Source organism: Falco punctatus, assembly GCF_963210335.1.
Source record: "Falco punctatus genome assembly, chromosome: 6".
NCBI classification, from domain to species: Eukaryota; Metazoa; Chordata; class Aves; order Falconiformes; family Falconidae; genus Falco; species Falco punctatus.
Genome location: NC_137585.1, coordinates 3,142,805 through 3,170,168, shown reverse-complemented (window position 1 = coordinate 3,170,168; position 27,364 = coordinate 3,142,805). Strand labels below are relative to the sequence as shown.

Sequence of the window (27,364 nt, the reverse complement as noted above, 5' to 3'; positions counted from 1 at the left end):
TGCCAGGGTTCTGCCCGCGGCAACAGCGGAATCGAGACATCGGCAAATAACGGACAGACAACTGTAGAAATAACATTTTTGGTTTAGTGTTTGTGATTTGTTTTACAGCTCATAATGAAATACTGTTAAAAGATATTCTACATTTATACATTTCTAGTAAAATACACTTTTAAAAACATAAGGCACTTTAAGACGGCCTAAAACAAATGCTCATGATAAAAATTCACCCAAAGGGCTGGATGAGAATCCTTTCTAGCCTTAACGTTCAGGTCAGTAAAAGATCAATCCTCTAGTCAGGCAGGCAAATGAAATAATCAATAGAGAGGTTTCCAAGACAGAGTTATTGCTGCATTAGTGTGCATTCTGAAGTAGTCTATTTGAAGTACCTTCAGTTGGGGAGGGAGGGCATAGTGTGAATAAGATGCATTAAAATGTTCTTTGAACTGGGTAACAAAGACACATCGCAGGGATTAAGTTTCATTACTTTCATTGGATTAAATTCCTTCCATTCATTACTGCCAACAAGAGTAAGGAACAAAAAGGAGCTGGTTCTCCCCTCCCTCCCCCCTACTCCCATTATAATTCAACACAAGGTTTCAAAGACTTAAAATGACCAGGACAGAAGCCCATGAAAAACTGCATCTGGCCACTTCAGAGTACGTTTAAATATTCATTACTGACTTCCTCAAGTCTCACCTCCTATTAAAGAAAGAGAAACATAAAAGAATTGGCAACTGTGTCAGTTGCTTCCAGTCACATTGATATTTTGCTTCTTTCTAAGGCGACCCCTGAGCACCTGCATGCAGCCAGCCCGGCAGCCCCCCGGCAGCGGCGGCGGGGCAGGGGATGAATGCGGGCAGCGCCCCGGCCCTGCGGGGAGGAAGGAATGAGCAACTTTGCTTCACACACTTGTGTCTCAGCTCAAGAACAGTTTCAAAAGCCAGACGTGCTGGGCTGCTGTAGCAACAAGGGGACTGATACCAAAACACTGACTGAAGGCTTCACTCCCAGATGCATCTGTAGGAACTGAAGCCCACTATTTAAAGCTGACAGAGAGCCATAATGCTGGCAAACCCACCGTCTGCTTCTCAGGGCCCCTGAGAAGGGGGTGGTAGGAACTAATCCCTACCACCTAGCCGTGTATTTTCAAGTTGTGTCTTACCTATATTATTGCCCAGTACATTTTCCAGTCTTTGGGGGCTAACAATTGCTGAACAAGCTGACTCTCAGGGGCTCAGTACGTTAGGCACCACAGGACAAACCTGCATCCCTGGTCCTCTCAAATACATCTCAGAGAGGGAAAAAAAAAAACCAACCCCAACCAACCAATCAACCATTGATTGGTTTTTCTTACAAGTCCTTGATTGTTTTACATCCTGACTTACTTGAATTGCACTTTAAAGCCCAGCAGCAAAAAGAAAACTTGGTAGCTACATTTGGGAATATATATATATTTAAGAGATGTTTTATCAAGTCTAAAAATGCATAGAGATATCAACTGTGCAAGCTGTCAAGTTTTGACCTGGCTACAGTGAAGAAGCTGTGAAAAAAGGTTAGCCTGTTAGCCCTCTGAGAATAAGGGCAGAAATGGGATGCCTGTTCAGTTAGGAAAGAAAATACAGTTAAGGATCAAGCCAGATTAGAAGCAGCCACCACCGGTCCTAACCCGTCACGCACAGAAGTGCTGGTGTGCCAACAGGAACCGTGGTGAAATCTAACTTTGTGAAGTGTAAAAAAAACCAACACATGACCTCCAGAGAGCTGCTGCTAAAGAGAGGGACGGAGGAGGTGGTACCTCATGGCCCTGAGCTCAGAAGATCTTGAGATCTCAGCTGGTGTGGCTCACTTCCCCTGGCAGAAGAGCCAAGTTCTAGATCACACAGTCGCTCACTAATGTTAGATCAGCAGCTCGCTGGAAATCGGAGCTCTGCAATCAGTTTACTGTCCTCCAGCGCTGGTATGACAATATTCACTTGGGGCAGGAAGCATCATCTGAGAGAGGAGATGAAGAACAAAGTACAGGCCACCCTCTGATCCCAGTTTACCCAACAGCATGCAGGTTTCTCACAAAATCTATAGGTTGTTCTTCCCAAGCAAACCTCACGGGATCTGCTAAAGTGACATCCAGTTGCTTTGCACATATACCTTACTGTGTCTTAAAAATAGACTATAAAAAAAGTTATTTGGAAAGGCACAGAGCACGTGCAATTTAGGTCCCTGCAGTTCTGTGCGTGTGGGAAATCTTTGTACTAAGTTGCAATGATTAATAACGGACAGGGTGCTATTTTACAAACAGATAATTTCTTTCAAATTCCAGTTCTCTCCAAAGGAAACTGGGGAATGAGCAGTGCTGTCAAGGAGATGCAAGGCAAGAAGATCAACCTGCGCACCATGACAGACTGGAATGTGCAAAGTTTCACAGACCTTGTTCTTCAGGTCACATGAAAGGAAACATTGTAGTCTAATACTACTACTACTAACAAAAATAATCACTAAAGCTAGTTACAATGAGTAGAATTATCAAAGTGCTTTAATATATAAAGTGTCAAATATAATTAAACAGGACCATTAACGCAGAGCTGCCATAAGACGTTCAAACAGGTACCTGTGTTTTCTGAATGCCGGAGAGGAGCACAGGCTTTTAATTTCCCTTGTAGGGCCAAAGTGGGTTAAGAAAAGTTTTTCTCGTTCCTTTAGCTTCTTAACCCAATGTATTTGCTCCTGCTCATGCATTCAAAGGCACAGTTGGATTTGCTTTATCTGAAACTGCATCAAAAGGACTGTCTGCCATGAAATATTGATAAAGGGGCAGCTCTCGCTGAGCCAAACACAACAGCCCCTTAAAGTACATTTACAGATATATGTAATTTTATAATACTAACCTTTATAAGCTATTTCTTAATACTTCAAAATTCGGAGCTGGTTTCTGCAGCTTTCCTCTAAACACAGTTTAAGATAACTGAACGTGTTATTTCGGCAACCCAACAGACTGACAAAGCTATTGTAACTAGAGCAAATGCAAACAAATAAATAAGGAAGAGGTTTCAAAACCACCTTGTGCAAGACACTCAGACAACGCACCTTAGCCTCCCTACCGGCTTTAACTCTCAAGTTACGAAAAAGAAAAAACACCAACAAACAAAACATTCACCCCAGCACTTCTCTCCACACTTCCAATTCATTAAGCTGCTGCCAGCTTCAAGCAGATGACCCTAAAGATGGAAAGTGATTCTGCGCCAAGCACAGCAGGGCTGGCGGCAGCCGGGGGACATGGCTGTTCAGAAACAAGCAATGTCAGTCAAGACCCTTCCTGCAATTCACAGATAAAAAAGCAAATTTGCTCCAGTAAACTGAGACTCAAAACCATGACGCAGAGCATCACATCTGGACCCTTGCGCAGGCGTGTACAGCCACAAGTCTGGAGTAATACTGAGTCTCAACAGAACAACTTGTCTGTTTTCTGAAGGCACCATAAAGACAGCAACACTCCAGGTGTGATGGGAAGAGGCAGAGGGAGGAAAAATAACAAATGCAGTTAGGAGGAAACACTAAGAGCAGCTTGGTATAACAAGGAAGAAAAAAAGGTGGCTCGGTTCTACCACGGCTGTAACACCTGTGACAGCACAGAGACACTACACCTCTAGGTGAAGGAAGAGTAGCCAGAGTTTGGAAAAAATCTACTCCTGAACAGAAAAAAAAAATAATTTTGTAGTGGATGGGTGTAAAATCTGTAACTGAAATCAAAGGAGACAGCAAAAAATCAAAACGCTATATAAAACATTGGGGTCCATACGTACTCACATGGCATCATTAGCCTGTTTCTGATCTACCACAGTGTTAACAGAGCTGGACAGTCTCCTTTGCGCTGCAGGAGGACTGAAATCCGGCGAAGTGTCACGTATGAAAATTCTTCTCAATCCGCCAGTGAGAACAAATCCCCCTCCCCAGCGCACAGGAGGGAGAGGGGGTGTCTCCCAGACAGGAGATGTTTCTAACAACCCCAGGCACCCTAAAGGCAGCACGCCACCGAGTTAGTTCCCTAAGCAGCTGCGCCCAGCAGGTCTAGGCTGGCTAAGATGTTCTGCCCCTTACATCGACTTGAGAACAGTTTCTCGTGAGCCCTTCAGGCCAGAGGCTCGGGCTTCGTTTTTCCATTATTGCTTTTCAAACATGTTTTCCTTCCCGTCTTCCCCTCCCACTCCCTCTTATCCCAGAAGGACTTTCTGCATCCTGCGCGCAGCAACGCTGGCTTCGTCCTCGGAGTCGGACTCGCTCTGGGAAGTAGAGCTCTGGGAGGCAGAGCTGCAGGGAGAGGAGCACTCCGGGGAGCACAGGTAGTGCATCAGAGGCAGGCGATACTTCCCGCAGAAGTCAACGAACTTGATTTGTCTGACGCAGCTGTCAAAGTAGACACCTGTAAGGGCAGAGGCAACGGGAACAACACATGAGACCCCACGCGGAGGAAGCCATAAATCCTGCAAGGTTGTGGCTGCCGGCGCAAACGCCTCGAATTAGGATTTAGTTGACACCACACCAGACGCAGAAGCACAAGGGATGCTGTAGGAAAAGGAGGGACCGGGACACCTGTGGAAATGTGAATTTTCTTTTCTTATTAAGAAAAACCCAAACTGTAAAACTGTATCTGGGAGGCGATTCAGAATGGCACATTCTGCGTGAAAAGACACAGGGCAGCTACTTCCAAAGAATTCAGCAATTTTTTTCTAACCATTTGAAAGAAATCTCACCCAGGCTGGGAATTTGCAAACTTCTTAAATGTCAAATTAATTCATCCACTCTATTTTCAAACTTGTAAAACCTCTTCTACCAGCTAGCAAAAACAGGTTCACAAGTAGACCTTCATAGCTCTACTTTTCTTCTGCTTGAGCGAAGTCACCATGCTGAGCTTGGATGCCACTTTCCATGGCAACAGCGTTGCTGTAACACACAATTACGTTCTCTTCCCGTCACAGCAAGTGATTTTAGACACTGACATTTTCAGAAGTTTCCAGCAGTGTTTTAAGTCCTAGCTGGTCTGGAGTAAACTTTTCTCCTGCAGCGCTAGAGCAACACCGCAGTACTGTGCTAGCTCATAAGGAAAAGCGAGAAAGAGCAAACCCAATCCACTGTTATCCAAGCTGTGCAAAACTCTAAAAAAGGAAACATTTCTTTCCCTTACAACACAAGTTCCAGCCCTTCCGTCTTAGCTTATGGAGCATGCTTTGATATTGTCCTGTGAGGAGATAAGATAACAGCCTGCATTATGACTGCAGGGTAGATACTAATTAACGATTTTTTTTCCTTAATCTTCTGAAGGCTAAATGAGCAGATCATTTACTCTGGATAAAGATTAAACATTAAGCCAAATTAGGCCCAAGCATTCTAGGCTTTTCTATGAAGTCCTCTCCTTCCAGGAACTACATGTTGTTAGTCCCAAGCAAGAGCTAAACAAATTGCTCTTGGTAACTGCCACACACTATAGTCTCTCTCCTCTTTTCCACCCAGAAATGAAGCTTGCTGTTCAGCAAGAGAGCTTGCAAAAGTTCTGTCCATTGCTCAGTCTGAGCTATTTCAGGGCAGATGGATTGGAAACTTCAGACCACAAAGGCAGAGCGGACTGCTGGGATGAGCTGCGAAGGCTCCGACGGAAACACTGTCTTACTTTCCCATGCAAACACAGTAAACCAGCACTACAGTGCTGAGTATCGCTCCCAAGTGAACACGGGTCCCTAAGGACAAGTTTGCAGGTGGCCCGGAGCTGATGAAATACAACTCTAATTTGGGTGCAACACCACACCTAACCCGACTGAGCTACTAAAGCCACGGCCAGTCAGAGGGAAGAAAACCCAGCAGGTGAAAGCAGGAAGCAGGGCAGCGAAGGTGAACTTACCCCCGCATTTAGGGTTGGGACAGTTGCTGGCCAAGCTCAGATACCGGACCAGATTCTCCGGGAGATCGCTGGGAGCGTAGGGAACACTGCGAGTTTTAATTGTGCGTCCAGCCAGTTCCAGAAGGCTTGGGGGATTGTAGGTCAGGTCACGGACAAACCGAACCACCAAGGGGTTCCCACGCAAGCTAAGCTCTTCCAGGTGAACCAGGTTAAGGATCTCTCGAGGAAGGTAAGTCAGCAGGTTATTGTGCAGGCTAAGGGAGCGCAGGGAATGCAGCCTGCAAACGGAGATGGAAACTCAGTCAAGATGTGCAAGCAAAATCATTCCACAACTGCATTACGCACACCTGGTTACTCTACCCTCTCCCACCAATTTCTTTTTCTTTGGCATTTCTTCTTTTAAAAGCATAAATTCATGCTAAAAGAGCTGCTGTTACTCTAGCACACACAATGCCCTAGAAAACTTGGTGCAGCTCCAGAATGCCTGTCCAAGAAACACAGTCTTAAATACGCTGCTGTCCCCCTCAGTATTCCCACTCCCACCCCCCAAAAAAGGGTACACAGAACAACGGTACAAAACCTGCGTGCTTTCAGGGGAGATAAGGCTTCCTTGTACCCAGTGCATGCATCAAGAGTGGTTCCACGCAGTACTTTGAATGAAAGTCACCTGATTTTGCTCATGCATTAAAGATGAGCGCCGGCAGGCAACCGGCTCTGGAAAACCCTGTGTTTTCGTTGCTTGCGGCTGCATCGCCTTACGCTGCGATATTACCAGATCTCCAATGTTAAGCAAGGTCAGGCCAGGCTAGCACCGGAACACGTGACAAGCAGGTTTTTTGCTTTTGGAGGAGGTGTTCTCCATCAGGAAGCACAAAGCAATGCTCCAGCACAGCATCCAGGGATGCTCTCAAGCCAGTACAAGTTACAGGACAATTGGACATCGTACATCAAGAACAATCCCACTACACCATCAAATTCCAACTCTGAAACCTCCATGCTGTCATTCAGTCAGTTGCTTTTGGGGTTACAGCTACATACTGAATTCTTCACCTGCCATCTTAGCCAACCCCTCCAGAGTTGGACACGTCCTTTTTTCCCCTCCTTATGAAACAGATGAAGTAGTAACTTAGCCTCTAGGGCTCTGCTGAGGGATTTTACAAACACTAAAACATTCTGACATCCCAGAGTAAGAAGTGCCAAGGGAACACAGGGGATGGTACAACACAAAACCACACGCAGAAAGGCTTTGGGTGAAAGACAAAACTGACCAAGCATCCATCACCAAGAATGCAATAGCACGGCAGTTTATCTTTTCAGAGTTGCCCAAGTACTTCCCAGGGCTTTCTGTACAAATCTATGAATTCACCTTAAAGTGTACACTCAGTGATATTTTTTTTCTGTGAGTCTCTGATTGAGATTTTCACATTATATATTCACGGTCTGCCTGCAGTGCACCATGCTAAGGATCATCTTGTTCAAGTCTAGTTACATCAACAAACCGAAGGACAGATAGGTCCTCCCAGGTGCTCTCATCCACACATGCAGAAGGAAAAGCTCAAAGAGTTAATTACGGCTGGTGGCTGATGACAGTAAATACTCACTGTGCCAGCTGCGGTGGAATGCTCTGGATCTTGTTGTCACACAGAACTAGATAGCTTAGAGAAGGTAGGTTTGCTAGTTCAGGTGGAATTGAAGTAATGAAATTCCCTCCAAGGTAGAGAAACTCTAAACTGAAAAAGAGAAGAGAAAACACATTATTTCATTAAGGTTATTTCCAGTTTCATTTAACAGTAGGTCTTCTCATCTCCTGCATTTTTTAAAGAAAACTTACAGATTACTATGTATGAGATAATTTGCTGGGGGGGGGGTGAAGCTGAGTTGCACATCAAAATTACAACAGAGCTGCTGTTTCACAACAGATAATGTTGAGATTTACCTCCAGCCTCCTGCAGTCACCATTCTATCTGCCGGCAGGCGCCAGACCACTATGTATTCCTACACCAACCCCGCATACAAAGCTCCTGCTGGTATTTCCAAGCAAAAGCAGCCTGTACACAAGGGTCTGCAGCCCTGCTGCAGCCAGTGGGAGTTCTCAGCTTCAGGAGGGGCAAAGCAAGACAGCAGTGGCTCTCCCTGAAAGTCCTGGCCCTGCACAAGTGCTAGTCGCTCTTTATGGTATCACTTGACTCCTCGGTGTCTAACTGCAACCTTTCAGCAGAAGTCAGAGGCTGCCAGTCCTGCTTTGATAAGCTGTCAGCAATTCACATGCTGACAACACCACAGCTGCAACAGTGCAGAGCGCACCCGAGCCACACAAGTGCATCACACAGTTTCTCAGACACGTTGATTTCACTATACTGAAGTCAAGGAGCCCAAAGCTACCAAAAGCATTGGCTGGGCTTAACTGCAGTTTGGGCCTAAATAAAATGGGGAGAAAAAAAAATATAGTATCAAAAATCACTGGATGTCCTGTGGAACTTCTGTGGATGGGAGACAGCAACAAAGAGAGGCACCAGATCCCTTTGGCCAGGTGGAATAGCCGGTATTTGCTGCATCTCTGCCCTCCTAGGAAAAAAAACGGCAAGCACTTTTCTTCAACACAATAGCTTTTGAGTCCCTATTTCAAAGAGTCAGATGTTTTCCCCCCCCCTCCACCCCCCGTTCTCAGATGTTGCCTGGAAGAGGAGCAAAGGCAAGTTCAGTTTGGGTGCTTCTGGCTGGGAAGAGACACCACTGCTAATCACGGTCCAGACGCTTTTTCCCATGCCTGACGATGGGGTGGATCCCATGGTCCTGTCTGCCCGTGCTGGTTCAAGATCGCCAGCACGCGCTCAGGTTAGCTGCCCAACTCCAGCCGTGTCCCCCTGCGATCCACCAAGCATTCCCCGCAGCTCAGGGAAAGAGAAGTCACCCAGGCTCCGTCAGCCTTGCTTTAAGAACAGCTTATAACCTCCTTGGAATGGAAGATACCTTCATCCCACTCCAGCAACTGGGAAAGGTATTGGGTACAACCGGCAAAGAAACACAGGACCAAACAACCCAAGGGACACTGTGGTCAATCCAGAGGCAGTCTGAACCCTAAAACTGTTCCCCAGCACGTGTGGAGCACCGGAGTAGCTCCTCCCTGAGGCTTCCCCTGGGACGGAGCGGAAGACCAGTAGAAAGAGACTGATTCATTCAGTTCCTGCAAGAAACTTGAACCTCAAAGATCCAACGACAGCATCTAATTGGGCTACGGGGGCCACTAACACAGCACAAAGGTCCATCTGCCCAACAGCACGGAACAGAACAACAGACCCCACAACACAACACTCGCAGACTTCACTCCCCCCGGAGTCGCCTGCCTTTCTGGAGTACATCAGAGGCAAGCCAAACAACTGAAATCTCACGAAGTGGGCACAAATTAACTGAACTTGACTATATGAAATGAAGGAACTACCCTTGCTTCAGTTGAGAGATCAAGTGGGACAGCCACGGGAAGGTTACTCTGAACACTCAAGAAAGTACACAGGGAAAACCACCACTACCCCACTGCTCACAGTAGCCTCTTCTATGCAGAGAACCTGTAGGTGAGGAGCAGGGGTAGGAGGAAGGCTGCTGCGCAGAGACTGCATCAAGGGGGATTATTTTTAATTAAATTTTGATCCCCTCACAAAGCCCCAAGTTTTAACCAAAATTCCTCCTTCAGCTTCCATTGTCTCCCAAGGTGGATTTAGGCTGCTCGGCTCTCATTAGGGACTTAACTGCTGACCACACAATTCCTAGGCGTATTTTAACTCCATGCCATTGCTGGAGCCCACACTGAAAACTGTTGGGCAAGGGAATTCTAGTAATGTGGATTTCAATGTTTAAACAAGGTTTAGATGTGTACAAGTTTCCACTTCCTAGGAGAAATGAATAATTAACTCTTCATCCTCTGTGTCTGAAGACAATCATGTCTGTAAAGCCACATTGTATAAAAACATATACTGCCAGGAGGAGGAGAAGACGGGTGCAAAATACATAGTAAAAAATATTTCTGAGAGTCATTGCGAGGCCCGAAACGTGTAAGTTTACTGTGCAAACTAAGCAGGCAAAAGCACTGCCTACAAACTACTCACAGCCTTCAAATCCATTCTTTGCAAAGTCTGAGTAATAAGAACACTCAGTTATACTAGCTAGGACGTAAAGCTCCAACAATCACACGACAAACTGCTTCTAACTAAAAAAAAACTCCACTAAATAAGGGAACTCCTTCACTGGCAGCAAAGGGTTTCTTAAAAATTCTTTTCTTTTTACCGATCTTCTGAAACACTTTTTTGAGGTCAGCAGACTAACAAGTCCCTGGGCCCAGTCTAGTACAGCAAATTCAGAATTTCCAACATCAATTTAAGATATGAACTAGACGGTATATTTATTTAAAAAAGCACAGGGAGGAGGTTTTGAAACTATAAAGAAACTTATTTTAAAGTTGTTCTTACAGCTTCCACTGAAACACGGCTCAGTAGGCAAAAGGGATGTGTAACTCCTGTCCCCAAAATATAATTTGCTAGATCCTAGTGTTGGCTGAGCAAGATGGAAAAAAATAACACCAGTCATTTCTGCATCAAATTGAAGCGTCAAGAATTGCTTGAGCGAAGCGAATCACGACACAGGCAAGGACTTCCACGGGATGCAACCCTTCTGCAAGGAGCGCCAACCACACCACCGGGGCCACAGTCTGTTCCCAGCTCATCTGCTCCCAGCCTGATCCTGTGCCATACCCAGCGCATACGCAGAGGCCACGGCAACGCTGGCTCCCCACATGTCCTACTCGCAGGGCAGCTTGCTGCTCAGTATGAGCAAGAGAGCGCTGAGCTCTGCCCTCCTCACGAAAGAGCCTGCAACAAGGCAATCCACCACGGTTATCGTTTTTTCACAGGAGGACCACAGTAGAGACGGGACGGAGCTCAGCCAATACTTCTAACTAACCTTTCACACCAAGACCCAGTTTTTCTGACAATCATTAATCTGTGTAGTCGTTTGGACAAGCCGGCTAAGGTCTCATGCATCACTGTGTACACAGAGGGAGAGCTGGAATTTTTCTGTACTTTCAAAAGTCAGTCCAGGAACTTGGAAAAAAAAGAGAGATCAGCCAGCCTCAAACAAATGTAAGCTCGGCTCCTATTTTTGAAGGTAGAATAAATTACGTGCTTCCAACCTGCCACACAGGCTCTGGCTGAACAAGTTTCAAGAGGCGACAACCACTAGCAAATCCCGTCTTCAGAAAAATTGAAAAAAACCCCTCCATTTGACAGAGCAACTAATGGGGGGCGACACTTTCTCTCCTGTCTTTTAGCAATGTTTACAAATGCACTAATAAAAAGCCCGAGACCCTTTCAGCCTCACAGCCAGCAGGTCCCTCGCTCCGCACAGCCAGGACGAGCTGTGCCAAGGAGCAGCCAGCACGCCAGGTTGTCCTGGCTTCGGCTGGGACAGTTAATTTTCTTCCTAGCACCTGGTATAGCACCATGTTTTGGCTTTAGGATAAGAGTAATGTTGGTAACGTTGCTAAGCAGGGTTTACACTGGATGAAGGACTTCTCAGCTTCTCACGCACCACCCTACCAGCAAGTAAGCAGGCTGGAGTGGCACAAGAAGCTGGGAGGGGACACAGCCAGGACAGCTGACCCAACCAGACCAAAGGGATATTCCATACCATAGGACATCATGCTCAGTATATAAACTGGGGAGGGGGCTGGGGGGGGAAGCTGGTCAGAGGCTGCTGCTTGGGAACCGGCTGGGCATCGGTCAGCGGGTGAGTAACTGCATTATGCATCACTTGTTTTGTATATGCTAATCCTTTTATCATTTAGTATTATTTCCCCTTCCTTTTCTGCCCTAGTAACTGTCTTTATCTCAACTCACTGATTTTACTCCCCCCTCCCCAATTCTCTCCCCCATCCCACGGAGGGAATGATCAAGCAGCTGCGTGATGTTTAGCTACTGGCTGGGGTTAAACTACAACACAAGCCCCTCGTGTGTCACTCCTCTCTGGCAGGGGATTTCACACCACCAGGTTGCAGGGTGGCAGTGAAAATCCTGTTAGAGTGGGGAAATGCCCAAACATGAATCCATTCAGGTTGCGGCAGCAAAGTTTAACGTGCCAAGAGACCGTACATTTCTGCTTGAGTATGTCCTTAAGGTTTCCAGGTCATTGTATACCACAAAACAAATCAAAAAGCCCCAAAACACCCAGTAAATAAGAGCCCACTCTACACACTCGAGGTATTTTTTTATACCCTATCAATTACCACGCTTTCATAGTCGTGTTTCAAGGGGAGAATGTCTCCTGGCATGGAAGATACTCAAATTTTAAATCCACCCTCTTTCCCCACAGATGCTTCTTTGGATAAAATTTAACAGCTGACATCAAACAGATGCATCTAAATAGGTAATCTAAAAAGAAACAACAGAGCCTGAAATAGCTCCAGGTCTTTTTAAGATAAACTTTTTAGCAAGAAATTTCCAGGGCAGTTTTGAGGCTCATGCAAGGCAGGAATTTAAAAGCAGCCCACAGTACACTCCTGTTAACCCTGTTCTGCAATTTGTTAATTCCTGAGAGAACTGCATAGCCTTTGCTGACACGCAAATTTAAGATCAAACAGTTGTCTGAAAACTATTTGCAAAACGTTTGAAGAGGGGAAGAAAAAGGGAGGCAGCAAGCAGATTTCCTAATGCTGTATCTTTATCAAAGCTTCCCTTGCCGTTTTTCCCACACTGTAACAGCCCTTCTTAAGCGTATGCTTGTCTAACACGCTTAATACTACCCACAAATAAAAGCAAATACTCTGGTTTTCATGGCACCTAAGCCTCTACACAAAACTTGGATGAATCCAGTTAGGCGTTTGAGGCCTTTGATCCCAGCCCTTGCACAACTGGGCTTTACTAGAGGGATCCAAGCAAGAAGGAAAGCAGCATGCACGGCAGACACCTGGGAAGAGCCTGGCTCTTTTCCAAGCTCTTTCCACCTGCTCCTGGTGCTCTACTGAGCATGAGAGTATTCACTGGAAGAGTCAGACTAAACCTGAAATTCACGTCTGGAGATTCAAGGTATTAACTTCATTTCACTAAGCTCTTGAGAATTTTTCTCTTTATGGGACACTTGCAGGCGTGCACGCTGACGAGGGCAATCCACGCACCCTTAAGTCAAAAGCCACAGTTGGACAGTAAGCATCAGAGCTGTGTTTTACCAGACTTGCCAAACAGATTTCGTCCAGAACGGGGACAAGTAGACAACCACATTTCCAGCTCGCCAGCCATAACACACATTGTCCCTCAGCGCATCCCCAGCTGGATCAGCAGAGGAAGGACAGACCCAGCCAGTGCAGCGGTGGGATGCCTACACAGATCACAGTTCAGGAGCTGCGGGGGGCTGTGAATTGAGTCTGAGAGCGAGCGACTGCCTGTAACATCTCACGCCAAAAACTCAGCAAGGTCAGTGTCGGAGGGAGAACTACAGAAAAGATGACACTTCGGTCTACCTATGCTAAGCTCATCTTTTATCTGGTACCAAACAGGAAAGCAATGCAAAGAGAGCTGCTCTCACCTACCTGGAGCATTTCCTACTCGACATTCACAGCAACAGCCAATGCTGCAATTGAGGTCTTGCACTGTGCTGACACGGCTAGCTGCCTGAACCAGGGGTGGCGGGCTTACCGAAGGAGCTGGCACAGCCTCAACATAACTTAACAAAAGCCTTCAGCAGGGCCCACACTTACCTTTCTCAGAAACATGAGGCTGTTGCTGGTCACCACAGACACCTATGGTGGAACTGGAAGGAAAGAGAGTTGCATTTTCCTAATGGAAAACATGAATCAAAGGCTATTGAGCCTTGGTGCCAGCATGCTATGATCAGCATCATCCTGCTGCCATCACCAGAGCAATCATGATCATCCACCGATGAAGCAGTGCGAAGAAGTCTGAAGCAGCAGGACATCTATCTATGGGTGGTACTTCTACAACAGCCTAGGAGGTAACTGATAATCAGGCGAAAGGCACTCACTTTCCCCGCAGGATCCTGCACTGCACACAAAGATTTGTGTGGGCAAGGATGGGGCAGATAGCCGAAGCTGGAAGGAGTAAGACAAGACAGCAGCAGGACCGGTTGTGGTTTTTAATTGCTTTTTATTAGCTTGCCAGATCACCAGGAACATGCTAGGGAAAAGTTTTTGCACAGAACGTCTGACCCCAGATTTCTGAGAAGTTGAAGATTTATTATCTTCATGTGAGTAACACCGCACGGCACACGTGTCTCATTCCAGGGCCTTTGCCTCTGTAGCTGCCAGCGTGTTCCTTCTCCTTTGGCATATCAGACCCATCAGCTTTCTAGTCCTTCAACTTCACCATGCAGGTTCCTTACCTGCTGCAGGAGTTACCTGGCCTTCGCTAAAACCAACATGCTACCCCTTCAGAAACTACAACAGGAAACTACAGGGTGCAGAGGAAAGACTTAACTGCTTAGTTATCAAGAATTTTTTTAAAGTTTCACGAGAGCTCAGACGTTCCCTGGAAACATAAGTAGTATTTCTAGATCTCTGCAGCTCTGCTTTGCTCTATAATCAGTGACTGGAGCAAATGGGAAGCTGCCAGGGTCACAGGAAGAAGAGCACTGCTGGCCTCAGGAGCTCAAGTACCAGCAGGAGGAACGTGTCCTATCAAAGTGCTGTTTGCATTCATTCCTCTGTGGTCTCAGAGATCATACGACATGAAAAAAATGTTTTTCATGGGAAGTTGCATCTGGAAAAAGGCTCAGAGTCTTGGCTTGCCAGCAACAGCGAGATGGACCCTTGCGGCTTGAGCTGCGAGGTTAACAGAAGCCCCAACACCTACACCAGATGCCGCCTCCCAGCCCAGAGCGCAGAAGCGAATTGCCCTGCCACAGCAGCTGGCTCTGCTCTGTCCTCACTCAGGCTCGTTTTACCCACTTCAACACCACGCACACTCACACTGCAGACACCCCTCTTGCTGGCAGGCGAGAGGAGGATCTAGCAACAGTTTCTCTACATATTCACTATTTTTTTGGCAAGTGTGTTGGGTCACTGGTTATCTGGCTCCCCGTGAGTAGATTCAGGATTCCCTCTGAAGGAACATTAGATTATAAAGCATTGTTTTCTCCCAGCTCTGGCAGGCAAGTGTGCCGCTTCCTTTGGTTACTTGAGCAGTCCCGGATACAGAAGAGTCACTGATGGCACAGTGGTAAAGAAGTTGACAATCCTGGTGGAGCACCAATTCGCTATCTTGAGCTAAAGTTCAATTATATTATGGTGACACATTAGCAGAAGTTCAATGAGTTAGCAGTAATTACGCGGGCAGCAGACACAAGCTGGGTCTAGTCTCGTTTTTCTACCTGACACATCACTTTGTAACGATAACCAGACAGTTCAATAGTCTTGTCCCCATTCACCTTCTCAGAATTCTGGGGTTCAAGCATGACCAGCCCAAGAAAAGCTGCAGGACAGGACAAACCGAAGCCCTTCTTCAGGGCAGGCCAGAGGAACAAAGCAGAATAACCATGCACCAGGAATTTGACAGGGGTACAGCACGGAGCATAGCCCACTGGGGCATCATGTGCAGTGCTATGCAGCCTGATTATCTTCCTGAGGTCAGCAGTGTAACAAAAAGCAGGGCTGAGGTTTGTTTTCTTGGGGAAAAAAGAAAAAAAAATAATCACAACCACAGATGACAGCGTGTAAGCAGCAGCAGGGAGCCTCTGCCTCAGAGGTGGCAGCAACAACCAGATCCCAACCACATCCTGGATGCTACCAGGCATGCCACAGAGGCATCATCTCCCACACAACTGTCCTCCTCCATCGGCCTCCTCTCCTTTGAAGTTGGTGCCGCTGTCCTCATTTCCCTCATTATCCCTGAAGCGACGGCTACTGAACAGAGAGAAAGCTGAGGTTCCTCCTTCTCCTGACAGCCCCAACGCAGGACGCATCCCACTCAAAATGCCTCATAGCATCTCTCTAACTTCACTTAACCCACAATTGCTCCAGATCCTCAAGAGGTGCACCTGGGCAAAAGTCACATACCCAACTGTATTTACATTACAGCAGACAAAACCATATCCTACCAGCACTCAAGCAGCTCTGGCACAACCTGCCTACCTCAGGCCGTGGGAGACAGCATCCCACACACAACATCCAGTGCTTCCACTGGATGCAGCTCTGCTGAGCCATCAGGGCAAATCCAGCTATTTAGGGTCAAGGTTGCTGGAATTTGCGTAAGAGGCTGCCTCAGGTGAGTCCTTTGGCAAAGAGCTGGAGCAAAGAGAGTTCAGACCCAGAGCCTTAGCACAGAGCCACGCAGGGGCTAGTCTGCGGCATGAGAAACCAGCAGGACTCACCAAAGTGCCTGCACGTAACACACAAGTCGGAACACGGCCTCCAGCTTGCCCAGGAGGAGGCCAGGCCTCAGATGTACCTACCCCAGGTCAACGTGGGCAGTCAATACCCAGTCCTACCAAGCATTGGTGGGGTGGGAACAGATGGTAGGAACTGCCGTGATTCAGCCATGGGTTTCCATGCCATGGGCCTGCGGTTGTTTGGCCCAGCCCCAGAGCCACACGTACCACCGCATCCGAGCGCGGCCCAGGGATCAACGCTTCAGAAGGCCTGTCAGCTGATCTGCCGGATCTACATGAGCCAGAGGGGTGGAGAGAAACACAACACCCCCCCCCCAATGCCAGCAAGCACCCTGATGAGACTGGAGCTGTATCAGAAAGGCCCTATTGTCTGCACGAGCCACAGCCAGATCTCTGTTTCCCCGTGCAGCCCACTGCACAGCCACCAGCTGCAAGAGACCAGGGGTTTTATTTTGCTCTCGCCTAGAGATCTGCATTAGAGCAGAGCCATGGGGTGCCTGCTGTGCGCCAATGCTCCTACCAACCGTGCCATCGTTCCGAGGAGCCTCCCCTCACCAAGGCAGCCGGCGGACTGGGAAATCCCAAGCAAGCCGCTCGTTGTGCCCACTGTCCGCCCGGCCAGCGGCTCCAGTGGTTGGCAACTGAGCCTGGCCAAGGGGAAGAGCCACGTTAGCGGCTGCAGTGCCTGGAGACAGCTGAGGCTGGGCAAAACTCACTCCCCGAGTGGGAGCGAGGTGCGAGGCGTGCTGCCGGCGGTGGCCAGAAAATCCGGTTGGGTTTACCTGGCAGCCGCGGGGCTTCCCTCACCCCCCACCCCCGCCGGGCAACGGCCCAGGCCCGGCCCCGGGGGCGCGGGAGGCCCGTCTCGCCCGGCGCCCTGCCCTCACCTGCGGAGCTCCTGGATGTCGGGCGGGATGCCGTGGAGGCGGTTGCCGCCGAGGCTGAGGCTCTGCAGCCCGCGGAGCCCCAGCAGGGCGGGCGGCACCTCGGCGAAGCGGTTCCCGCTGAGGTTGAGGACGCGGAGGGAGCGGCCGAGCGGGGCCTGCCCCAGCCCCTTGGGCAGCGAGCCGGGCCCGCCCAGCCGGTTGTTCTTGGCCAGGAGCGTGTGGAGACGCGGCAGGGCCAGCAGCTCGGCGCCCAGCTCCGCCAGCCCCGTCCCGCTCACGTCCAGCACCTCCAGCGCCGGGAACCACTGCGACAGCCCGGCGGGCAGCGGGCCCGACAGCCGCCGCGGCGACAGCACCAGCCGCCGCGCCTCCGCGCTGCGCCGCGCCGCCAGCTCGGCCGCCAGCTCCGCCTCGGCCGCCTCCTCCTCGCCCTCCGCCGCCGGGCCGCGCCGCTCCGGCTCCGGCTCCGGCTCCAGCTCCGGCTCCGGCTGCGGGGCCGCGCCGCCCGCCGCCGCCATCCCGCCCGCACCGCCCGCCGTCCCCGCGCGCCGCCGCCGCCCCTGCGTCACCCCGGGGTCTCCCACGCCTCGCCCCGCCCCGCCCCACCCCGGAATCTGAATAGCTCCGCCGCCCCCCTCACCCACCCCGCGGCCCTACGGTGCTATGCTCGATCCCGGGCGCGCCGCCCGCTGAGGAGAGAGCGGCCCCCGCGGCTGCAGAGGGGCGAGAGATCTTTATGCAGGTTGCGGGGCGCCCGCGGGCGGACGGCAGGAAGAGAGAGAACCTCGTCGCGGCCCCGGAACGCGCATGCGAGAAAGGTGCGGAGGCGGGGCGGCCGGCGGCCGCGTCTGCGGAGATGTGCAGGGTTGGCCGGCACCCCAGGCGGCCGGTTAGTGACCCCGTGGGACCGGTACTCGCCCCCCGGGCTACCGTTACAGCGCGCTGCCGGCGGGCCTGGCTCAGCCGGGCTGCTGGAGAACCGCTGGGTGTCCGCGGGGGGCTTGGAAATGGCACCTGCTCCCTTCACAGGCTCTTACGCCCTCTCACTGGAGCCGGATACTAAAGCTCTTGACTCTTTCTGACTGAAAAATTAAAAACACAGCCTTCCTCCTCGCCTTTTCAGTCACCCTCAGGCCCCGAGGGAAAGGCACCGGCAGTCCCCTGTATGGCACAAGGCCTCTGTGGCAGCTGCTGGCGGCGGAGCCCGGCCTGTGGCATCCCGGCCTGTGGCATCCCGGCCTGTGGCATCCCGGCCTGTGGCGTCCCGGCCTGTGGTCACCCGGCCTGTGGTGTCCCGGCCTGTGACATCCCGGCCTTGTGGCCACGGTGTGTCTGCTTCAGTCCCTGCGGATCTGCTGCTGGAGGAGCACAACAGAGGTGCCCCCCAGAAGTACCTGGGTGTATCTCCTTGCCTGGATGTGAAAAGACAGTTTTAATCCCGCACCAGGGCATTGGTGGGAGTTAATCTGCTACACCCAAGTCTGTCAGGTGGAGAGGCCTGGTGCAGGTTACAGCTCGATGTGGAGCTGACCCTGGGTGTACCCACACACGAACAGGCAACTCAAGATTTGCGATTTCAATTCATCGCCCTTTGGACACAGGTTAACAGCGGTGTAATCAGTAATCACCCATTGGAAGAAGCAGCAGCAGCAGCGCGTGATGACAATGAGAAGATTCACAGCCCAAGGGTACTTTTGACCTGACAAAGTGTGGGCTTAAACACTCATGATATGTAGAGGAACCAAAAAGAAGGGGGTGGCAATTGCCCACCTGCTTAAAGTACTTCGTAGACACAAAAGTCTCTGTCATCTTAGAGTGGAAGAAACACAAACAGCCCACGGTTGGTTTGCATCAGACAAGAGTTTAAAAACAACACGTGAAGCAGTAACAATGCTGAGTTCAAAGGCGTCCAGAATATTATGGGTGAAACCCATGGTCCACTTGTCCTTCCTTTGGTGCTCCTATGAACTTGGGATTTTACCACTACAAATATTTTGAAGTGCTGGCTCCCATTCCTGAGAGCAGGAGTTGTCAGGGCTGCATTCAGCCTTCGAGCAGGGGTATGCTAGAGTGGGTGGGCATGAACAGGTCACCTGCCATTGGACTTGTTTAATTTGTTTTATAAGTTTCTACGGATTTACAGGTGCAATATATAAACATATTTTTTCAATATAATTTTGCCCACTCTGTAAAGGTTGTGCTGTTTCAGCTGGATCAGGACAGTTTGTGGAAGGGTTTATGAAAGCACAGGAGTAAGGTCACCTCGATTTTGCTCCTGTCTTCTGCAGTGCTTTAAGTCTGCATTCTCCCAAAGTTGTCTCCTATGAACTGGTTCAGTATTTTTCAGGAGCTGAGTCTTATTATACATCAGTTTGCTCCCATCTTCAGAATTAAAATTAATGAAGACCTTAAAAATGCAGTTCAGAGTCTTGATCAACCACTTAAATAGCCTGTTTCTCAGTTTGAAGCTTAACAGTGCTGCAGAACTGTGAAGCAGTCAAGTGTGCGTAGCTATAGTGCAGCAACTTTCTAATATTCAGATGTGCTTCCCTCCATAAACAGACAGTTGGAGTTTTTGTCAGGCCTCTGCTAGCAGTGGGCAACAGACTTGGCTTTTCCTCTCTCCCACCCCAAAATCATTTTGCTTCAGTAAGCACCCATGATGCACCAGGCAAAGTATTTGTTGTGCCATCTAGCTAAATTCGTGGATGACACTTCCTTTCTTATAAAATCCTTGGAAAGTCTAGCACTAGAAATTAAAGTAATAAAGCAGACGCACTCTGCAGTTGAGCAGTGAACGGGCAGGGAACGGGCAGGGAACGCCACAGCTAAGGCTGCATCAGCAGCAGCTGGTACACCCTAAAGGGGCCATTTGGTGTGAAAAGTAACATGTTAAGAGACAATGTTTGTGTGGTTTTTTTTTAAACAGCTTTGGAATGAACACACCAAGTGAAACAAAGCAAGGCAGCCTTCTCTTCTGTCAGACTGTCAGTTCCTTAGAAGAACTCACAGTAGCAGAAGTCGCTAAGTCCAATACAGTTACGGGGGACATGAATGGTAAGAAATTATGCTTCTGTTATATGACACCATTGAAGGCCGTTTCATCATTCAGTTCAGCAAAGGTGACCCTGGCTATTCAGCCTTGTCCAGACCTATGGTAAGGTCATATCAGAAACAGAAGGGACATCAGGAGGGTCACCAGCCTGTTCTCCCACCTTAGGGTAGGGTCAGCTATACTTGGTCTGGTCCCGGTAGTTGGTTATTGTAGTCTTTTCTTAAAATCCATACAGGGAGGAAATCTTTGAAATATCAAGGAAGCGTCTTCCAGTTCTTTGCTAACCTGGGCTTTCAGAAGCATTCCTTGATGTCTCACCTAGACCTGCCTTGACTGCCACAACTGAAGCTAGCATTCCATCCAGCACAGTGAGATGGGTATGTTCACCTTGGTAGCAGTCTCCACCTGAAGACAACCATTCAGAGCCTTCCTCCTTAACTGTGCCTAAGGCTTCTGGTCTGTCCTTGTAAGTCACATTTTCAAGACCTTTAGTTATTATTTTTACTTGCCTCTGGGGTCTTCCCACCTGATCCACCCGTTCCATGAAAGGCACTGCCCAAACCGGAAGGCACGCCAGCTGAGGCTCCCCTGATGCCACATGGGATAGCGATTGCCCCGTATTTGACTGCCTATGTCCCTCTGAATTCTTCCCATTCTGCAGTGGTTTGCCTTTCTGTCAGCAGCATGACCTTAGTTCATCTTCTGACCACATCACGTGTGGAGAGCTGCTAAGATTTTCTTTCCCAGCAGCACAGACGGAGCGTGTGCCAGGGGAACGAACGGGATACTAAGAGCCTCAGGGAGCAATCTCCTCATTGAAAGCGTGTGGCTGGGAGGCAGGAGTCGCGGCTGCCAGCTGCATCTCTGCCGCTACCTTGCCACACAATTACAACTTTCCACTTCTCTCTGCTGTACCCCGGGCTCCCCAGATACAAACCGGAGACAGTTGTGTCTCGCATTTGTCAGGCACATTGAGAGCTGCATATAAACATGCAAAAAGACAGCTTATTTTTTTTGGGGGAAGAGGAAAATGAGGAATATGGCTTGTAAGAAATAAAACAAAACAGCTCTTGTTTTTTAAATTTTGTTTCATTTATTTGGCAGTAATATCCAAACCCCCCTGCTTCAAAAAAAAATTACAAAATCAAGTAAAATAAGTGCACTAAGGAAACCTACAGAATACGGATAAATTTCACACATGTACAGGAGGGAATACAAAGGGAGGAGTGGGACTTTTTTGTTTGTTGCTTAAATTTGGTTTTTTTGGAAAGAGAACAACAAAAACCAAACCCCAAACCAAATGCCTTCCCTGCCCCTTGCAGTCTGTACAGCAATTGTCCCAGAGGGCAACGGCTGGAATCCAGCACTTCCTTCCCCAGCAGCCATGTCACCCTGCAGAAGTTACCAACCGACCAGCCTGCTGCAGGGTACGGCCTGGGCATCGCACACCTAACGCTGCCCTTCCCCTCGGCATGGCGAGGCGAGATGTTTCGGTCCCCTTTGGGGACTGTAGCCCTTAGAACCAGCATCGCTCTCTGCACTTCCCTTTGAGGGCGCAAGGAGGAAAAGGCTCCGCAGAGCACAAGGAAGAAAAGACTCTGCAGGCAGCGGCCCTTTCCGTGGGGGCCCATTTCGGACGCTCCTGCCCCGCTGGCCCAGGCTACCCGAGGCTAGGCTGTACAGCTTGTCAGAGAGCCCAGCTCGCCTCGCCCGAGCTAGCAGCCACCCCTCCGCCTTTGGTGCAAGCACAAGCTCTGTAAACCTCAACTGCCAGCACCCATCTCTCCAGCTGTCCCCAGCAGCCATCCTCACAACAGCACATCCACACGAGACAGGAAGGGGACCAGAGAACGCATTGCGTTAACGCAGCCTACACAAGCCCTTCTGCAGTGGATTAGCCTCCGAGCTCCTGCGTGTGCTCTGGTTCCTCCAGTTGGAGATATTCCTGTCTGGACAATAAGATGTTATCCCCATCCAGGGAAAGCCTTTAAGGCAAGCTGTTGTTTTCTCTAAGGCACTTTAATGATCCAAGCTGGAAGGAAGTGAGCTGGGAGGCACAAACTGCTTTTCAGAGTGGGGTCAGAATAGCACATGAGGCTCTTTTGCCAGATCCAGCACATGAGGCTCTTTTGCTCATACAGTTGGGGAGAAGCAAGGGTGCTCCTAACAGGGCACACCTAACGGGTGCTCCTGTTCCACCAACTGCTTCCTCCAGTGCCACCAGAACACAGTGACTCTGTCCCAGTGCAGCGCTGTCCATGTTACTCTCAGCTCCTGTGGATGCATTCCCCTCACCTTCACAGGCAACAGCTTCTCAAATCCAGACCCCCATGGGAAAAGAACCAGCCCCCTTTTGTATTTACTATGCCCAAACCTCCAAGCACGGCGGGGTAGATTATGATTCTCACTGGAAGTGCGGCACTGTGCCAAAGGCAATGGGAATCCTCTGGGTTCACAACAGGAAAACAGGTACAAGACCAGAGAGCCTTTAATAAACCTGGCTCACAGGCAAGACCACAGGAGGGACCAAGCCTTCCTCTCTTCCTACATGTGCTACGTACCAGTTCATTCTTCCTCTCCAAGGAAAGCGCTGTGCAAAAAGGGGAAGGTTGGGACAAAAGTCCTGCTGACCTTCACTCAAGCAGAACGTTTCTTTTGCAGATGCAAGTGGAGTTTTGCTTGAGGAAGCACTAGGGACTGCAAGAAACCTGGCAACAACCGCTGAAGTTGCTCACAGAGGGAAGATGGAAGTCACTAGCAGTCATCTCGGGGTACATGCAACTGCTTGGGATGCACAGCTGGGGCATGAAGGGAACGTGGAAACTAGATGTTCAGGTGTGTGAGTGCATGAAGTACATTCGACAACTGCAGGAGAAAATGAGCTGGGCTTGAGGCTACAGAGGTGATTGTCAACAAAACAGCATTTTATCTGTATCTATCTAGGACCAATGCTCTGAGAAACAAAACAGACAAAAAAGACCCATGAAGGGATGGATGTGAGGGTGGCTAGAGATGGTCTGATCAAAGACACTCTAAAATGCATCAGTAATGAGGCTTCCAGCCCTGACTCCAAACTCAGAGCTGGAATCAAAGAATAATGCTGCTGCCTCATCCCAGATGGAAATGGAAAGCCCAAGATGATGGCTAACAGCCCAGACTCCCACTAAACAGATTTCCATGTAGGTAAGTCTTTTAAGATACCCTACTAACAGGATGGCCCGGTCCTTCTGTCTCTAGACTACCTGGCACTTCTTTCTGGGCAATTTAGAGAGGCCTGAGCATGGACCTTGAGCACGTGGTCAATGCTAGCTAAGGGACCAAGAGCTAGAGAGCTGCAGTGTCAATCTGTGCCTGGTGAAACTAACTACATCCAGCCCTGTCTCTTCTTCCCACGAGGGACATTGCTATCCCCAGCTGAGAAATACCCTGTAGTGCAGGGCTCACAAGTTGCTTGTGGTGTCTGCGGTGTCTGAGCGCAGTGCGATACAAACTGTGTATGGGCATTACAGCACTGTCAATAAAAAAAAAACCCACAGGCTGGGTTTTCTTGAAAGACCTAGAGCTACGAAACATACAAAAGCTGAATTACTACCATAGGAAATAAAGTAATAAAAAAACCCAAACAACCAAAACAAAAGGGGGAGTCAGCATGTCAATGTGATAAGAAAAAAACACGATAGCACCTCTAAGGAGGGGGCAGGGAGAGTAAGAGTGAGATGAGGTCAAAAGGAACCATGTTGTGTTGGAGCCCACAATGTACTGGAGGAGCTGCTGGGGACAGTGGTGGAAAGCAAGGAGGAACGTGCTGGACTCATGCCAGAAGCATGGCACCACGACTTCCAGGTGTCACACCAGGCTGACCAGCTTTGAGGAGCAAGAACCAAAAGGGAGGGTAAGCAGGGCAAGGTCCTTGGCTAATGATGCCCTGCAGCACACGTGCTCAGCCACAAAACCGCCAGGCCCGTATTTCTGCAGCCAAGGCTGGTGCTGAAAATTTTATCGATTGAAGACCCCCTTTTCCATCCAGCACTGACCTCCGTCCTTTCCCCGGATCCAGGGGAACAAGAAATACCTGTTAATTTTTGGAGGGAGCAGCTGCCTGATCTGGGAAAGGGTCCCAGAGGCTGCCGTAAGTCCCTCTGAGCCTTCGAAGGCCCCAGCAATGAAGCTCCCTGAACAGGTGGGCTCTACTCCCCTTTCCTGGCCCCATTCTCTGTGTATTACAAAACAAATAACCCATCGCTATACAATGTAAATATCTGTGACTGGGCAACTGTAGCAGACACTTGTGCATACTGAGATCAGCACTGGAGGACAGGGTGGCAGGTTGGGCCCATCCTCCTGGGCTCCTCCGGTGTGGAGGCCCCTTACATCTCCTTGGTGCTCATTCTCTTGGTCTTCTCAGCCGTCTCCTAGAGAAAGAGAGCACAAAAGTGAAGCTCTGCACCAACACAGGAGCTGGCAGTGCCCTGAAGCCTTTGGTCCATCCACAAGCAGCGCCGACACTGGCTTACGTCTCAAAGCCTCACACCTGGATTTGTCCCCACAGGCAAAGAGAGATCCCCCTTTACTGTGCTCCCCCTTCTACCAGAAGTCCCCAAGCGACAGAAGCAGAGGGAACGCCTCTAGCAAGGAGAGGTGTAGTACAAGCAGAGCTTCCCAGCCTCACGCTAACCTGATGCTTCTGCAGTTCCTGAATGTATCTAGCCAGCTCCTCCTCAGTCAAGTCTTGATCAGGTCGCTGTCTCTGAGCAGGCACCTTCTCATTCTTCCCTGCAAACAGAAACAGAGTTCAGCATTATCACAAGTAGGGGATGGAAATTTCAGAGGCTGAACCATGTAGAACAAAAAGAGGGGGGCTGGCCACAGCGCACCTCAAGCTTTGCAAGGCTTTGCTGGAGGAGGGTATGGGCTGGCTTCTTAGGAAGAGAACGGGCCTTGTGGCTGCCTGGGACTTCAGAACCTGGGTATCCAGTCTGCCCCCGTCTCTCCCACATCGTAAATAATAAAACCACAAGGAAGAGGCTGCATATTATTTAAAAGCACCACCTAGAATGAGTTCAAACATCTTGGCCTCTTGTAGTAAATAAATGGAAGCTCAGTGCTGTAACTGATGCCTAATGAAGAGGTAATTTCGCTCAGTGGATATGCAACTTGCTGATGTATCTGATCTGACTCTTTGCTTTCATTATCCCTTTGACAATAACCTCTAACCCCTCTGCTGCTCTGACATGGGCAGAAAGTCAAGGAATTGTCCCATTGCATGCTTCTGCCATGGATGCAGGGAACGAAGTAGGCAGCAAGAGTCTCTCATTCTGTTCCTTAACCTCCGAGACCTACGCAGAGCTCCTCTGGCAGCTCTACCAGTATCCCAGTTACCTCTTCTGAGGTGAGTTCCTTGCTGCCACAGCCAGGTCTGGGCTGAGGCGATCCCAGAGCCTCTGCAGCAGAAGGCCAGATAACCATGAAAGAAACCCTGTGCATACTCGTTGCTGTTCCCCTCTCTCCTACTCTGGCCAAACTACTGACTAGAGAGCTGAACTACCACACTGCTGACAGCTCCCGCACCACACTGAAAACAAAGCTCAAGCAAAAGCCTGGTTTCTAGGGAAGAAGGCCAGGAAAATGCAGTGCAGTGCTGGGAGGGTAGACGTAGCTCCTTGAGGAGGACCCGTGCCTTTCCCAAGGCAGGGGAAAGCTGGGTTTCCACTGGCCCTGGACCATCTGTGGGAAGGCAACACAGAGAGCCATCGTTCACAACCTAACCACGACTTCTCACAATTGTAACGTGGCTGTGAAAGTTCAAGAAGGGCCTTCCAAAGGAAGAACAGACAGACTAACCACCCTGCCTTAGTATGAACACCACCTCCCTTCATCTCCATCATGATTATTTTCTTCTACAATTTTCATGACAAGAAGCAAAAATGCTTTCTTGGCATTACTGGATGAAGCCTCCTATCTCCCCCCTGGGGCAAGACAGGACCCTAGCTCCTGCTTTATGGATAGCGTAAACGCAGATACAGTGAGGATACTGACACACAGACAGGAAAGCTGACTTACTCACACCTACACGTATGGTTGCAGACAGTGACCTATGTGGTCTGTGCATGCCCCAAGCCAGCCAGATACAGAGGTCTGGAAGATTTGGTGCTGAATTTTTGCGACACCAAATCCAAACTACAAACCCCAGCAGTGCTGCCCCCAGCCCAGTTACACACTTTCTGACCTCTAGAACAGAACCAGCTTGGGTTTGGCCCAACACGGGGCACGAGAGTGTGATGCAGAAGCCACCCATAGAGAAGCTGAGGAAAAGCTGGAGAGAGAAGAAATCTGGATAGCTGGTGGCCTCGGAAGGATAGAAGCAAAAATCTCTTTTGTACAAAACCAAATACAGTAATTGTCGGGAGAGCATACGGACCCTCGCATGTCATGGCAGTGCACACCCAGTTCCCACAGGCACAGACGCAGCGGTTGCACTCCACCTGGGTCTCTGCTCCATCCTCATAGGTTTCATCTTCCAGGGCACACTCTAGAGAGGCACAAAACAAGGGCAGTCATCGTGAGATAGTGAGCAGGCTAAAGGTAACATACTTTGGAGAAGCCTTTGGAGGGAAGAGATACAAGGTTTTGGAGGAGGCCTTCCTTCCCCTAACCACCAAAAGTTTCATAATGACTAAAACTTCCATGCTGAATTTGGTATCTGAAATCAAGCAGAGAATAATTTGGGAAAGTCAAACACGTAATTTTGCTTCCTCAAAACAACACATTTCAATTTCTCAATTCCAAATATGAGATTTGTTTGAATTTTCTGATCTGCTATACATGGAAAAGTACGCCCAAAGGGGAAAGTTTGGTTATTCTGAAACAATTCCTGTTCTAGGTGGGTAGAAGTTGGGGAAATGATTTGTGTAATTGCTGTTACCCTGGGAGAGGGAAAGGAAGGAAAACAAATATTTCTCATTTCAGCTCACATTTCTTCTCACAGCTCTATTATATGTCTAGGTCGAGGCCCCCAAAGCACTCAAGGGCCCATACGGTGTTAGGTGGAAACCAGGTGCTGATGTTTCCTGGGGGAGGTGCAGCCTCCCTAGCTTCCCACTGAAACAGGCAACAGAGGGTTCAACTTCATATTCCCTGGGAAGCGTAGCCTCT

The 27,364-nt window shown here is 49.3% G+C and overlaps 2 protein-coding genes across 2 annotated transcripts in view; both read right to left on the bottom strand.

Moving 5' to 3' along the window:
- Window positions 1-64: 64 nt before the first annotated feature.
- On the bottom strand, window positions 65-21,089 carry LRRC58 (leucine rich repeat containing 58). Its single transcript, XM_080391215.1, has 4 exons — window positions 17,158-21,089; window positions 7,489-7,617; window positions 5,888-6,165; window positions 65-4,414 (listed from the first exon to the last, which is right to left on the bottom strand). Exons 1-4 carry the CDS (start codon window positions 17,673-17,675, stop codon window positions 4,206-4,208), a joined length of 1,134 nt encoding a protein of 377 aa, XP_080247341.1. The 5' UTR covers window positions 17,676-21,089; the 3' UTR covers window positions 65-4,205.
- A 193-nt stretch (window positions 21,090-21,282) lies between these two features.
- Window positions 21,283-27,364, bottom strand: part of FSTL1 (follistatin like 1) — a 53,803-nt gene continuing 47,721 nt past the window's right edge. Inside the window, exons 9-11 of the mRNA XM_080391219.1 lie at window positions 26,631-26,741; window positions 24,888-24,985; window positions 21,283-24,624 (exon numbers count right to left, since the gene is read on the bottom strand). Of these exons, the coding sequence (XP_080247345.1) occupies window positions 24,580-24,624; window positions 24,888-24,985; window positions 26,631-26,741 (254 nt within the window). The 3' untranslated portion in view covers window positions 21,283-24,579. The remainder of the gene's footprint in view (window positions 24,625-24,887; window positions 24,986-26,630; window positions 26,742-27,364) is intronic.